Genomic DNA, 14,886 nt, shown 5'->3' with positions numbered 1-14,886 from the left:
AAAAACAACTAGGTGATATTTATTTAGATAATACTCCTTACATAATAAAATACTTCATGCCACATCAGTCACCAAACATGATTCTATTTTCATAAAAGAAATCCTGAAAAAAACCCTACTACTGCATACCAACAGATGCAAAGGTGAAAGAAGCATTTACTTAATTGTTTCAATTGTGTAAATGTATACAATTCACCAAAAAATTCTGAAACAAAATCCCCTGCTACTGCATACCAACAGATGTAAGGAAGACACAAGCAGTTTCTCAATTATTTCAATTGTGTAAATGTATACAATTCGCCAATCACAGAGAGTAATGAATTATTGACCTTTGAAAATAATAAAATATTTATTCAGTAAACAAGCAAAAATAATTTTAAAGGGAAATATCCATAAATTCATAAAATTTTGAAAGGACAAATAGGAGCTAAATAACCCATTAAGAATGACCCTTCTGGCTCCCAACTATAACCACCCATTATTACTCATGCATTCATCCTATCTTTTCTTGAACTCAGTTAAATACTGTCTGTATCATCCTTGAAGGCAACTCATTCCAAAAACCAACCACCCCATTTGAATATTGTCTAAACTGTAAATGTTTTCTACGTTGCCAAAATTTGAATTTGACCTCTCGTCTTATTGTTTTCACTGCTAAACACAAAATAGGTTGATGGATCTATATTATCAATACCCTTAATAATCTTAAACACTTCAATCATATCCTCTCTAACTCTTCTCCTCTCCAGAGAAAACATGTTTAGAGGTTTTAATCTCTTTTCATAGGACAATCTCACCATCCCAGGTATCACTCTAGTAACTTTTCAGAACATTTTCCAACAATTCAATGTCCTTCTTGAGGAAGGGAATCAAAATCTGTTCACAGACCTTACAAGTGATATATATATATATAGTGAAACAATAATATTCCTTGTCTTGCATTCTATATTTCTGTAGATGCTACTTAAAATCCTATTAGCTCTATTGCTAGTTATAATACACTGTTTAGACGTCTTAAGTTATTTTTCGATCACAACACCAAGATATTTTCTTTTAATCCTGTATTTAATATATTCCCATTTAAATTGTAACTTAAATTGTGACATGCATCACCTTACCTTTTGGATAGTTGAACATTGTCAGCCATGTTCTGGCCCAATGCATCAAATGATCTAAATCTCATTGTAAGTCTGCAGCATCTTTGATACAGTTAGTCATCCCAAAAAATCTTAATTTCATCTGCAAACTTCAAAAGTTTTTATTATTATCATTATTGGCTCAGCATGGCCCTGTGGTTAAGGCACTCGACTCGTAATCCAAGGGTCGCAGGTTCGAATGCCCATCACACCAAACATGCTCACTCTTTCAGCTGTGAGGGTGTTGTAATGTTATTGGCAATCCCACTATTTGTTGGTAAAAGACTAGCCCAAGAGTTGGCAATGGGTGGTGATGACAAGCTGCCTTCCCTCTAGTCTTACTCTGCTAAATTAGGGATGGCTAGCACAAATAGCCCTCGTGTAGCATTGTGCAAATTTCAAAAACAAAACAAATAATTATCATTATCCCCAGTATGATATCTTAAACCATTACTAAATCATACTGGCTTATTTTGATCTGTGCATCATGTTTACCAGTAGTAAGTGGTGTAAGGAATTAGAACAGCTCTATTTTAGGTACTAATAAAATTATGATGGATGAGTGACTTGTAGTTGTATTTGTGTTTATTGATTTAAACAAAGTGGTAACATGACAAAATTTATTTGTTTTTTTCAGTTTATTATAATTAGTTGTGTTTATTTTTGTGTGATTTTAGAAAACGTGTGTTCATCTTAGGCCCATCTCACCATGTACGACTTGGTGGTTGTGCTCTTTCTCCAGCTAAGATGTACAGAACCCCCCTTGGTGATCTTTCCATTGACCAACAAGGTATATTTATAGGATTCATGTGCACTTTTTGTACCTTCATAAAATGCTTGGAAAATTCAAACTTGTAATGATTCATTTCTATGTACCATTTTTATGAAAAACATATTAATTACACTAGCCCAAGACAAAACCACATAAATATACTTTAAGAAGACAAATTCTGTTAGCATTCATTTAATTTTATAACATACAGTGCCCATAATAAATATCATCATAGCTAGTTTTATATAACATTTGTAATTAACATTATTAGTAAGCTATCTTTATTATGCTGCAAAAATACAAATTAGAGAAAGATTCATATGAAATTGAAAGCTCCCATAATGTAGAGAAGGTAAATTTTAGGAACACTTAAGAAACAATTAAAATAGAAAAGTTAAATACTGTGAACTATGGTTTGTTATCAAAATAGTTCTTAAAAAATAATCCTTTTCTTCTTCACAAAAATATTGCATTTTGACATCTGTAAAATAATAATGCACAAAAAATTAACTTTAGTATAAGTTAATTGTAAGAAACTTGTTCACAGTATAAGAATATCTGTATACCTTTAATTACAATAAATGTATATTACTAAGAGGCCATACTGACATTGTCATTACATATTTATGTACACAGTGTGTCTTTTATAAGGTGCAGAAATTATATTCCAAGTATATTCTACTATCTAGGACTCTAATAAAAGATTTTAAACTTCTGGATGTGAATGAATATGTTCTTTAGATGTAAACTTCATTTCATATTTAATGGCTTGAGAAAGTTTATAGACTAAAACAATTCTGGAAATGGAAATTGTTTTTTTTGTATTTAGGAAAAGTAATGTTTTGCAAAGAAGCAGTTTTTTAATCTGACCTGATTATACAAGTTTATATCAGTGGTGAGTCTGTGTGTACAAGAATTAATGTTCTGAGTCTTTCATTATATTTGTACTCTTCTTCAAAGGTATGTGTAACTGACTATAACCCCTATTATATTACATATTTGATGACTGACTTTTTTTTTTGCTATTATAAAATGATTCTTTTGATAGATAAATTCTAGATATTAACAATAGTGTAATCTGATAAATACATTATTTTGTATAACCTAGTTATTTTTGTATTTGAATCTTTGAGGTTTAAAATTAAGGTATATATGTGCACATACGGAGAAAGTATTTTACTAGCTGTTGAATATTCCTTATCTCTATGTACACGTATAATATTTCATTGTTGTTCTCTTTCTAAAAAGAGAGGCATTGCTTTTATTTTTATGTTACCATATTACATTTGACTGTTGAGTTTCTCTGTTTAGGTTACTTGTGTAACAGAGATGACTAAAATTAGGTTTATGTGTATTACAAGATTTGCGTGTGGTGCTTTAGTTATGAACACTTTACTTTCTTACAAAATTCTGGTTAAGCATATAGTGTTTACACTTATTACTGCTGAACAGTACTAGGTTTTCTTTTCCTTTCCGTTTGTTCTTACTTGGAGTATTTCGAAATGTTTTGTCTAAGATTTCATGATGTTGTCAGAGTGATTCTCAACATTTATCAGAGAATGTAATTTGGAGCAATACTTAACAAGCAGTTGAAAAAATATAGGAACTGTAAAAGGTTGTTATTTAGCAAAATAATTATTTTAATTGTTGAAACGTGTGAAATTACAAAATGAGAGATGTGTTCCAAACTTTGATATACTTTCTTTTGGAATATTTCTCATTGTTATCCACCATTTGGTATTGATAATTAATGAGAATTGTCATTATTACATCACTGATTAAAGCTTATGCCCCACAGACATATTATAGCTATTTTTAAATTAAAAAATAATAAAAACGACAAATGGTTTTGTGGATCAACTCATCTATGAATTCACCTCTTGAAGTTCTGATGGTTTTAAAAATCAATACTGCTGTGCACTAGGTGGTTGGTTCTATTCTAACTGTGAAACCTTTTGAAAACAAACACACATGATATTGAAATAGGTATTATTATCAAGTGTAGAGGTTTAAAACATACAAAAAACTACTTAACCAATTCTCCTGGTACTTTTCATATTTATTGAATTATTTTATGCAAGCTCTCATTGAATATTCACCAAACTTGAAGTAATGTTGTAAGAAATAAATGAAAATGTGAAAATGGTTTGAACAATAGACTGATATATTCATTTTGTTTTTTAACATAGTATATCTTGTATTTACTTACTTAATCCTTGAAGTGTAATTAAAAATGTAAAATTATATCAGTAGTAAAACTCTTACTTATATTTAGCACTGATTTGATTGTTTCTTTTTCATTACAGTGTACGATGAGCTCTATAGCACTGGTCTTTTTGAAGAAATGTCTGTTCTCACTGATGAAGATGAACATAGCATAGAAATGCAACTTCCTTACATAGCAAAAATAATGGAAAAGTAAGGCTTAACTTATTTGTTCTTTTTGCTTTCAAGATTGCAAGGATCATGATAGTTACTCAGAAATGCTACTGAGCTCTTCACAGAACTGACAGCTGTTACCTTGTGCTACTGCTAAAAGTATTTTGAAACGTGCACTAATCTATAAAAGAAAAAAACAAAATTTACAGCTTTATAAATATTAACACATACTACATTAATTTGTGATGCAAACAGCAGCAGAATATAGCCTTACACCAATAGAATGATGATGCATCTTCCACTCATAGTAGGCAATATGGGCACTGTGTTATTAAAAAGCTTCATTCTTTCCTTGGTACTGCTTGTGATTCAAACATGTTTTTGGAGTTACAAGTTACAGAATACTTGCACTTATTTTATTAACATTTTAGTTGTCATCTGAAATTGTAACCTTCCCTTTATTTTTTGTTGATTTTGTAAAAGAAGATTACTAAATATGAAATGTTTGAATTAGAACTTCTGATTCAAACTATATTTTCTTCTGTTAATATTATTCCTCATTTTGAACAAATTATGAAATAAGAGACATGTTCCAGTTTGTGATATAGTGTCTTTGACTAGAATAATCCTCATTATTATTCTCTTAGTGTTTGGGTTTTGATAATTAATCAAAATTTCCATCCTTCTATCAGTGACCAAGGCTTATGTCCCATGAACATACCAGACCAATTTTGTATTTAAAGCAATATAATAAAAAAAAAGAAAAGGTCAATGTTTTTTGTGGTTAAACTCAATCACGATTTCACATATACTTTTATGACACCCCTTAAAATCTTGAGGATCATTGATGCTACCTCTATTGTACAACTTGTTGATTCAATTTTAATCTGAGGTCCAAGATTCTTGTCTTCCTGCTGCTGTTGTTTTGCTTGAACTGCCTGCTGTTTGGATGATTTTGTCAAGCTGTACTTATCAACTCTTTTGCTTCTGGTTCTTTCTTTCCAGACGAAGAACAGGTCACACCACCTTTGTCCTGTTATTATACAGATATGTGAAACTCTATTTTTCAAGTGAATTTTGGGCTAAGTTATTGCATCACTCTCTTCCTTTTTCTGACTATCTTCTCTTTCTCTCTTCCTTGGTATTTGTGTTCATGCTGATACTGTTTTGTGCTCACTTTTGTACCAAACCCCAACTTACTTATCTTTCAAGACCTCAAATCTTAATCTGTGGTGTATGGTAATGGTTATTGTTTTTTCTTTGAACTTCAGCCTCTAAGATCTCTTCTTCCAGATTGGGAAGCTCCTTGTTTGTCTTTTTCATCTTCTTTCCAAGTCTATACGTTGCAAGCCCAACAACTTCACTGTGAACAAGCACACCCATCTGTTTTCCACTTTAGCCTTTATTTCTTCTTTTGTATTGTTCCAATTTACTTGATTTCTTTGTTTCTAGGATATACTTAATTGGTTTGCCATACTTTCCAGGTTTTGACTTTCTCAGTCTTACATCATGGACCTTACTGTGGCATCCTTCTTTTGTGATGAAGTTTAGGGAGAATTTCTTATGCAATGGACATTCAAGCTGAGGTAGCTCTTCACCATTTATTTCTGCTTACTTTGGTTTCATGCTTTACTTGGTACTTGGAGGTTCTTACAAGTTTCTCATATTTGGGGGACTTGTAAGGTTGCCCCCTTACCTGCTCTTCATTTTCTCCATACTTTTCTATTTCCCCTCCTATAGTAGAGCTGGTCATCATATACCATAGAGATGGCTTTTTTCTGAAGCTGTTAGTCAGCTATCATCTAGTAAGAGCTTAGCTCTTTCACATTTTTTTACCTGTGAACTCCCTCTGCAAAATATCTTAGGGTCACAGTGGTGCATTCTCACAGGCTTTTCCTGACTTTTTTATGCTCAAACTTTTGTTTCCTCCTCCTTCTCAATCTCTTGCATCTTTGGAGCCAGGAGAATGTTTTTTATTATCTTCATGTTATTAACACTGTGTAACAAGCTCTTGAACTCACTCTGAAATTTTAATTTCATCTTTTCTGTTCTCAACAAGCTGGGAGGTTGGCACTATTTCATAGATTTATCTTATTTGAACCAACTTCTTGTTATTTCTTGGTTCCCAGTTGAGTTCTTTCTCATTGTGAGGAGAGTATTATCTCCAAGGCTGTTGATAGTTAAAATTGATGTTTTAAGTATATCATTACATTCAAGTTGTCTTACCACTGTTATTTTCTCTGTAACTTCTCTTAACTCCCTTATTTCTCTTGAATGCTTCCATATGCATCCTATTCAAGATACACTGGCTGGTCACTGTCTTCTCTTGTCTCCTTTTTGTTATATTGTTTTACTTTGTTCTACACAGTCCTGGACATCTTTATTTGACAGACTTGTATTTGTGTTTGAAAATTCATCTTTTCCTAGATTGGAGGTGGTTTTAAGATCTGCACCTTTTCCAGGTCCTAGTGTCCACCAAAAGAGTTCTCTATGCATAACTCCCTCAAGAATGTTGCTTGCCATGATATTCAACCTCATCTATTCAGTCATATCATACACTCAGACAATTTTACTGTTTTTTCTATATCAGCCAGCAAGAAGATACTCTTTTTCAAGACCTTTGTTTCCTGAGTCTTTGTTTTCTTTTTTGGCCCCACAACCAACACTTTAGGTTGTTGGCCTGTCTCATCTTGGGAGCTTTTAACTTAGTGAGAATCAGATGTTTCATATAGATTAAATTATTGCCATGGAGTGTTCTTTCCATTCTACTCTGAATTTGTTCCAACCTTAAGAGTACTCTCATCAGTGTCATTGCAATTCCCCTTACCATCAATTTTCTTTCCACTTTCTTGGTTACAATCCAGGCCTCTGAAATTCTAAATATAGATGGTTTGAGTCAGAAATGGTCCAGTCACTATCTATAAGTTCACTAACAACCTTTCATTTCTTCCTTGGCCATTCTTCTTTTCTTTCTTTGGTTGATACAGATATATAGCTTTTATCATGAATTATACTGCTTATCCAGTTTATTTTCTGGATTGGAAATTCTGTTTAGTTGTTAGGGCTCCAACCTTCCCCTATACAAATCTTTGGCTACCTAATTACTATACTGTCTTTCTCTAATGGTATATTTTCTTATTCTTTTCATTGTAAGAATTGTTGCTGTAACATCTGTGTATTGAACATCTCCTAGACTGTTCTCTACTTAAGCTGTTTGGGAGGTTGATTAGATGTTTCATTTTAATCACCCTCCCTTTCTTTTTCCTCTCTGTTTCATCATTCTTACCTTTTATTGTTTTTTTCCTATCTGCCTTCTTTCAAGGCAGTCAACATCATCTTTTCTTGCTGTGAAGTTATCCCATAACTTATCTCTTTCACCTTTACAGGCTAGATTGAACAGTTCTTTTATGTAATTTTTTTTCTATAGATAATGAACCTCTTATTTTCTTTTGTCAACTTCCCTGAAGTTTGTCATTTTATGGCTCTTTTGTTTTGTTTTGTTTAGCTGTTGATGTCCCTTGGATGAGATCTTACAGGCAAGGATAAAAACAACCTTTGACATCTTTGTGTCACATTGGTTACATCACACTGCAGTTCCTTCAGTCACTGATTTTTGCCTCCCTTTAGTTGCTATACTTCAACCATCACAGATACTCTAAGGAAATCAGTAGTTCGTTATTCTTTTTTTTTTAATACTTCCCAAAATCTATATCAAGTAGAAGATAACAGACAGTGTTAAGCCCATCTGCTTTTGATCAGTGTCATCTGTTGAGATGGGTCTTTCTGCAAGACTTCTTTGGCAGTGTATAAGCATTTTACCTTTCAAGCCATACTTCAGGGGAAAAACAAACAAAAAATGACAGCACCAAATGCAAACCTGCCCTCACATCTGGCTCATGCCTTCCGTTCCTTCTCATGATGAGCCTTTGCATGAGCTATCACTATGGGACCCACTATAGATGTTATGAATTCTTATCACCCCTCCTATGTTTTTCATATGCATATTCTTTATTTTAATTTTGTTCTTTTGAAGTAAAGGGAGAACTGTTACTTCCTCAGTCCCAAGCTTCTGGGGAGATCAGTATGGATAATTCTCCTTCAGGTTGGTATAATCCCACTGGCATAAGACTAAGTGAACACAACTCTTGATCAAAATTATAGATGGAAGTATAGCAGAAGCCACTTCCTGTATTGAGAGCCAGATCATTCCCAGTGGTTATGCCAACCAGAATGTCTATTTTCCTCAGGATGCAGGTCTAGAATGATTTCTCCCTACATCTGCTTATTCTGTACTTACATACACATACATGCTTTATTCCCCCCTTCCCCCCGCTAGTACAGCGGTATGTCTCCGGATTTACAATGCTAAAATTGGGGGTTTGATTCCCCTCGTTGGGCTGAGCAGATAGCCCTTTGTGGCTTTACTATATGAAAAACACACACACACATATATCCCCCCCCCCAGGATATACAAGCCAGTTTAGCAGTTTTTATTTCACCCACCTGTGCAACACTTTACTGCCAAGCAGGAGATTCTTTTCACTGCACCTTTTGCTCTACCACCTCTTGGGTGAAAAGTATTCACTGCATAAAATGGGTGTAGTCTTTCATGCAGTGATGTCACACTAAGCATTATTCTCTGAAGTGAATGCTATACATTATGAATTTTTCTTTTTTTATGCTATATTATTATGAAGGTGCTCATCCTTTAACTGCTTTCTTTAAACCAATCATTGCAATATCTTATTTATATGAAATTTTAACTGTGAGTATTGTTAGGTGAGTAGCACTTGTGAAGTTAAAGTTTCATTGTAAAAATATATTTCTTACAGATATTCACCTCCCAACATAGCCTACCACCAGTCTTTCTCATTTCTGATGTGTTTATTTTAGTCTTGTCAAGAATGAGTCTTCATTAATACACAAAATGTACCTGGGATATACTGAGCTTGGAGGATGTTTCACCCTCCTATTAGTGCATGGCTAGATTCTAATATTGATTGTACTATAGACCAGTACAGTATGCTTTTATACATGTGGGGGTAGTGATTCAACTTGTGATTTAAAACATGCAAAAATTTCAGCAGTGATACTAGATGCTAGTTATCAGTCTTTTGAAAAGATGACTGTCTGTTTGAAATACATTCTCAGGTAATGAATATGTTGACTTCCTATATTCATAATATGTGAAGAGTTAGTAAGAGAAAATAAGAAAATAAATAAATTACAGTCAAAGAACATGAATTATTTCTGATACAAATTGATATTTATTCCAAGTTGCTTATTAACTGCGTGTTTTTTGTAATAATAAAAGTCAAAACCTACATGTTGTCCTTTGTTCATGCCCAAAAATATCAAACTGAATTATTAATTTGATTCCTAAATAAATAAGTAATATATAAAAAATAGAAACAGAATAATAGAACACAATAATAAAATGGTAACTTGGGTTAATATTTATTAACATTTATCACTGTTAAGGCTCTCCAGTAGTAAGAATAAAAGAGGCAGCTAAATATGTGAAAACATTTCTTAAAGAGCTCAAATTCTGCTTATTCACAATAGTATGCTCTGTTTCATTGTGTTTATGTAGGTTTTTTTTACCTTTGATCCTCATATTTCATCCTCTTGAACTTTTATTGTTTAGATATATTGATTTGTTATGAAGTACTCTACAAATATTTTATGCCATTTAAAACTTGTTTAAACATTCTGAAGTATGAATTTGACATTACATTAAACAGTAAGGAAATTCTGACATATTTCCACTGTAATTTTCTTTTGTTTTCAGACAAAAATGTTGAGAAATGTCAATATTCAAATAGAATCATAATTTACACGAAGTTGTTTCATAGTTAGTGGTGAAACATGGTAAAATGACTTTTTTTATAATCATCTTTCTTCCATATTAAAAAAAAATATTTCTACACAATAGCATTCACTGCTCAGAAAGCATAAATGTCCCATTGACCTTTAATTCCATTTCTTTATATATAATATATTTCAATGACATACTGCTTTGATACTAACCCTGCTACTGACATTTGGTCACTTGTCTTGTCGGTCTTCCTTTTAACTTGCTACATTTGTTGAAGAAATTAATTCATACAAACCATGTTTCTATGTGAATGAACTATACTAACTTTAAGTGGTATATGGGAGGACTGTAATACATTATGAGAGTGAATATCAAATCTATCTGTGGCCTAGTGGTTAGGGCTCTCAACCCCAAATTTGGAGGTTGTGGGTTCAAATCACTGTTACCAGTCATACTCTCTCATTTAGACGTGCACATCAATCCCATTATTTCTTAGTAAAAGAGTAGCTCAAGAATTGGCTGGCTCTTGTCTAGTTTTGCATGAAATTTCAAACAAACCAAATCCCTCATTTCAATTGGAGTACTCTGAGGATTGGTGGCAAGAGGTAATGATTAGTTGTTTTGTCTGTATTTTACTAGCTCAAAAATAGGGAAGGATTGCACAGATAACCCTGTGGGAAAGATAGTTCTGTGCAAGTATCTAAAACAAACCTTACCAAAGTTTTAGTCTTAGTTTCAATGTATTTTATTGCCTATTTGTATTACCTGGGTTTTGATTCATACTGCACAGAGATACTAAAATAGTTTTACATACTATTAATTATGGCTATGATATGTGAAGTGTTTAAACTAAAATTAAGATTTAAATATATAACAGCAAATGGTGCTTTATAGTTTGTAAAAAAAATCCTTAAAATAGTAGGTTTTTGTTAATGTACAAGTGATGTTTGTGCAGTGATTATTCTTCTGTAATCAGTTTTGTAAGGACATGGTGTCGGACTTCTGAATTTAAAAGAGCTCTTCTGAAGAAATTCCACACTTATTTTACATTCATTTGTATGTGTCATTAGTTGTTGAATCAAAAAATGGGACTTTATAATTGGTACTATGATAGAAACATTTTCTGATGCCACTACTTTATGTAAACAAATATAATTTTTGTTAAGCCATGTAAAGTATGTATGTATGTTCACTAATTGGCTAGATAAGTTAATTACTATTTTGATAGATGACTGTAGAAAATCAAAGTTTTACTTGTATCATGAATTATTTTAGCTACCAAGCTGCCATAGTGCCTATACTAGTGGGATCTCTTACAACAGAAAAAGAGGCTTCTTATGGAGCTGTTTTTAGCAAGTTTATAGCTGATCCCAACAACTTATTTGTCATCTCATCTGACTTTTGTCACTGGGGTGAGCTTTTCTTGCCATCACTTATAAGACAGTTTTGGTTGTTATATTTGTATTTGACTTTATTTATATTATTATTACTTATTTTCATTTTTCTCTGAGGTACTTTAGATTTGTTTACTGAAAGTTAACAATTAAGTAAAATAAATAAAATTGTAAGAAAAAATGTAGGAGTTTTTCATCAAAATTTCAAGAACACTAATGCTGTAAGGCCCAGCATGACTAGGTGGTTAAGGCACTCGACTCGTAACCTGAGTGTTGGAGGTTCAAATCCATCATACCAAACAGGCTCCCACGATTCATTGGTAAAAGAATAGCTCAAGAGTTGACAGTGGAAGGTGATGACTAGCTGCCTTTCCTCTCGTTTTACACTGCTAAATTAGGGACGGGTAGTGTAGGTAGACATCATGTAGCTTTGTGTGAAATTCAAAACAAACTAATGCTGTATCATTATTTTTCACATCTTATAAAAACTGCTAAAAGCCATTGAAGATCCTACAACATTGGAGCTAGTAGAGGTATTGACATATCAAAACATCAATAATTTAAGTATGTCACTATAAAGCATCATCTTTATTATTTTGAATTTTTTTGTCACCATATAATTTAACATTCCATAGTAGAAACTAACTTGATAAAGTAGAATTCTCAAGACCCAGTTGATAACCTTGGTTCATTATTGAAGCTTTTATTAGCACAATAATTAATTTATAATTGTATTTTTATAAAGGACTTTTAACTTTTGGCAAGTTCTAAGTTATACAAACCCTCAGTTCTCATAATAAAAGCAGAGGTCTCTATCCTGCAGTTAGAAAACTACTTTGATTTAGACATTACTGGCTTAAGTTCTGTATTTTAATTATAAATGAAAGCTGGCTGATAATCATTATGTTGGACATGTTTGTTAGTTTAAACTGCAAGTAGAAATTACTTGAAATTCACCCAGTTGAACTTATTTCTGCCTGTCATCCAGTCAACAAATGAGATAGTGAAAGTCATAGCATACTTAAAAACAATTTATAAACATTCTAGGGAACATAAAACTTTGTTAAACTCAAAAATTTACTCCTTTTAAACCAATATCACTTTAACAATAAATATTGAAATTCTATAAAAAGAATATAACCTAAAAAAAAAAATAACAGGATTGTTGTTTCTAGTTCAGTTCACTTTTATGTAATTAAGGTATTGCATGGTAAAAACTAAAAATTTGTTACTAAATAATGGATAATGGTAACAATAAAACCATTATCTTGCAATCGTAGGAGCTCATTTCCACTACCAGTACTATGATAAGTCGTGGGGAGATATCTACCAATCAATTCAAAAATTAGATGAAATGGTAAGTTGTGATTTATTTCTGTGTGTGGTGTTCCAAATAATTGAAGTATTTGACTGAATTAATGTTTTTGTTTTTCACTTATATAATCTGTTTTTCATTGATGCTGTGGTAGCTATATTCTTGCTTTGTGTTTTCTATGCATTTTTAATTGCTTATAGATTTTTATAATTTATTAAATAGATAACAACTAAGCACTACATTTTGCTCTGTCTCTGTCACTTTTAATACCCCTGTTAAACCATGAAGCTTAATTTAGACATTGTTAGTTCACTATCATTTAAACAAAATGTAAAACATGACTTTTCATCCTATTCTGGACAGGTAACAGTTAGGTGCAACTAATTTTTGAAGTATATTGTGAAAGGAACTAACCTTTGAAGTTTAAACTTGCTCATTATTTGTAACAGATGTTATAGAAATTAAGATTTTTGAAGGATGGTCTGGTAAAGCCACATTTTATGGTTGGATAGAATAATTTTATGATATATTTCCTGTATGATTAAAGACGTGGGATTTTTTTTGTTTTTCATATTACAAATTTTTGATATCTTATTTGCTTTTGAAAATTACAGAAATATTTCTTTATTACTGGAAGTCAGGTAATGGTACTTAGCACTTACAAGCAAGTGTTCTATATTACATTGCTCAGTGACATTCAAATATTAATTATTGAGTGTGCAGAATGTTTTGTTTTGTCTATATAATTGTTTCAGTGTCCAAAAAAATATGTATGACAAATATGTTAATGAATATAGAATAAGTTAAGTTGATAAAATATGTGAAGTGTTATTTTTGAAACAACATTAAATTAATGTTTGATTTCTTTTTCTATCATATACAGATAGCATTACAATTTATTTATGTTCCACATTGAACAACAGGTTGTAAAAATAATTTCACATCTGTTGCCTTCTTTGGGATAAATTATGAAAGAGACAAGTACTTTTTGAATTACTCTTGTCTTGGAGAATATATATTTTCTTCAACCTGGCTTCAACCATTAATACCTACTAATTAACAGAGTAAAAGCCATTGCACTTCCAGCATTTAAAAATGTGGAGACACCTATACCTTTTTAGTGGAATGATCAAAGCATTTGATCATGTAATATGTTTTTGTAGCTTTTGAATAATCAATGACTTATAAATATATTTGCATTTGGTTTCAGGATATGTGAAAAAAGGTTATTCTACATTTATTTAATAAATATGGTGGTTTAGAAAGTATTATTATGGTGGTCATGTGTTAGAAAAAATTGTGCATATCTTTGTAGCTAAAATAGCAATCAATTTTCTTCTAAATGTACTTGCAGTTTAAACAACAAGCTCATTTTACAGGTACAGAAATAAAGAATTTTTGAACTTTACTCATTTTTATCACTTATTTAGTTGTCATTTACCTTTTCCTTTTAGGGTATGAAAATTATTGAGTCTCTATCACCCTCTGAATTCACTTCATATCTGAGAAAGTTTGGAAACACGATTTGTGGACGTCATCCCATTGGTGTTCTCTTAAATGTAGGTTAAGCTTTTTGCTGAAAGAAGTTGTACACACACACACACACACACACACACACACACCAACAGCTGTAGGTGACATGTTTGAAACAGTATGTATAAAGCAACCAATAATAATTATATAAGCACACAATTTTTTAACAATATTTAGGTTATAAAATAATAGACAAATTTCCTCTTACTTTTCAAAGTGTATAATTTTATTGCTCATTATTTGGCATTAAAATTGTGCTCTTTAGGTCCAAGACACTTATTAGTATTATTAATTTTTTTGTAATTATGCTTTGTTAATAATTCAAGTTAATGCAATTTTAGGTTCAACATGTTGGTCAGTATTGAATTATTTGGATGTACGTATTGTATATGGCATTGCTTAAATTCAAGAATATTCTATTGAATGATCAAACTTGCTGCTCTGTGATTTCTAAATCTAAATTTTGTAATCTCTAATCAGATTGTGAATAAATTGTTTATTTAAAAGGCATCCTTACTAGATAATGGGTAGTTAAGTTG

At 31.7% G+C, this 14,886-nt stretch overlaps 1 protein-coding gene across 1 annotated transcript in view; it reads left to right on the top strand.

Annotated features, from left to right (window-relative positions):
• LOC143229799 (protein MEMO1-like) overlaps window positions 1-14,886 on the top strand; it is a gene marked incomplete at its 5' end in the record, with an annotated part of 32,890 nt that overhangs the window by 11,712 nt on the left and 6,292 nt on the right. Inside the window, 5 exons of the mRNA XM_076462591.1 lie at window positions 1,814-1,926; window positions 4,215-4,326; window positions 11,381-11,517; window positions 12,780-12,856; window positions 14,269-14,373. Of these exons, the coding sequence (XP_076318706.1) occupies window positions 1,814-1,926; window positions 4,215-4,326; window positions 11,381-11,517; window positions 12,780-12,856; window positions 14,269-14,373 (544 nt within the window). The remainder of the gene's footprint in view (window positions 1-1,813; window positions 1,927-4,214; window positions 4,327-11,380; window positions 11,518-12,779; window positions 12,857-14,268; window positions 14,374-14,886) is intronic.

The sequence above is a fragment of the Tachypleus tridentatus genome, chromosome 10 (assembly GCF_004210375.1).
Source record: "Tachypleus tridentatus isolate NWPU-2018 chromosome 10, ASM421037v1, whole genome shotgun sequence".
NCBI classification, from domain to species: domain Eukaryota; kingdom Metazoa; phylum Arthropoda; class Merostomata; order Xiphosura; family Limulidae; genus Tachypleus; species Tachypleus tridentatus.
Note: the sequence above shows the minus strand (reverse complement) of the source record. Positions and strands in the feature narration are given on the sequence as shown.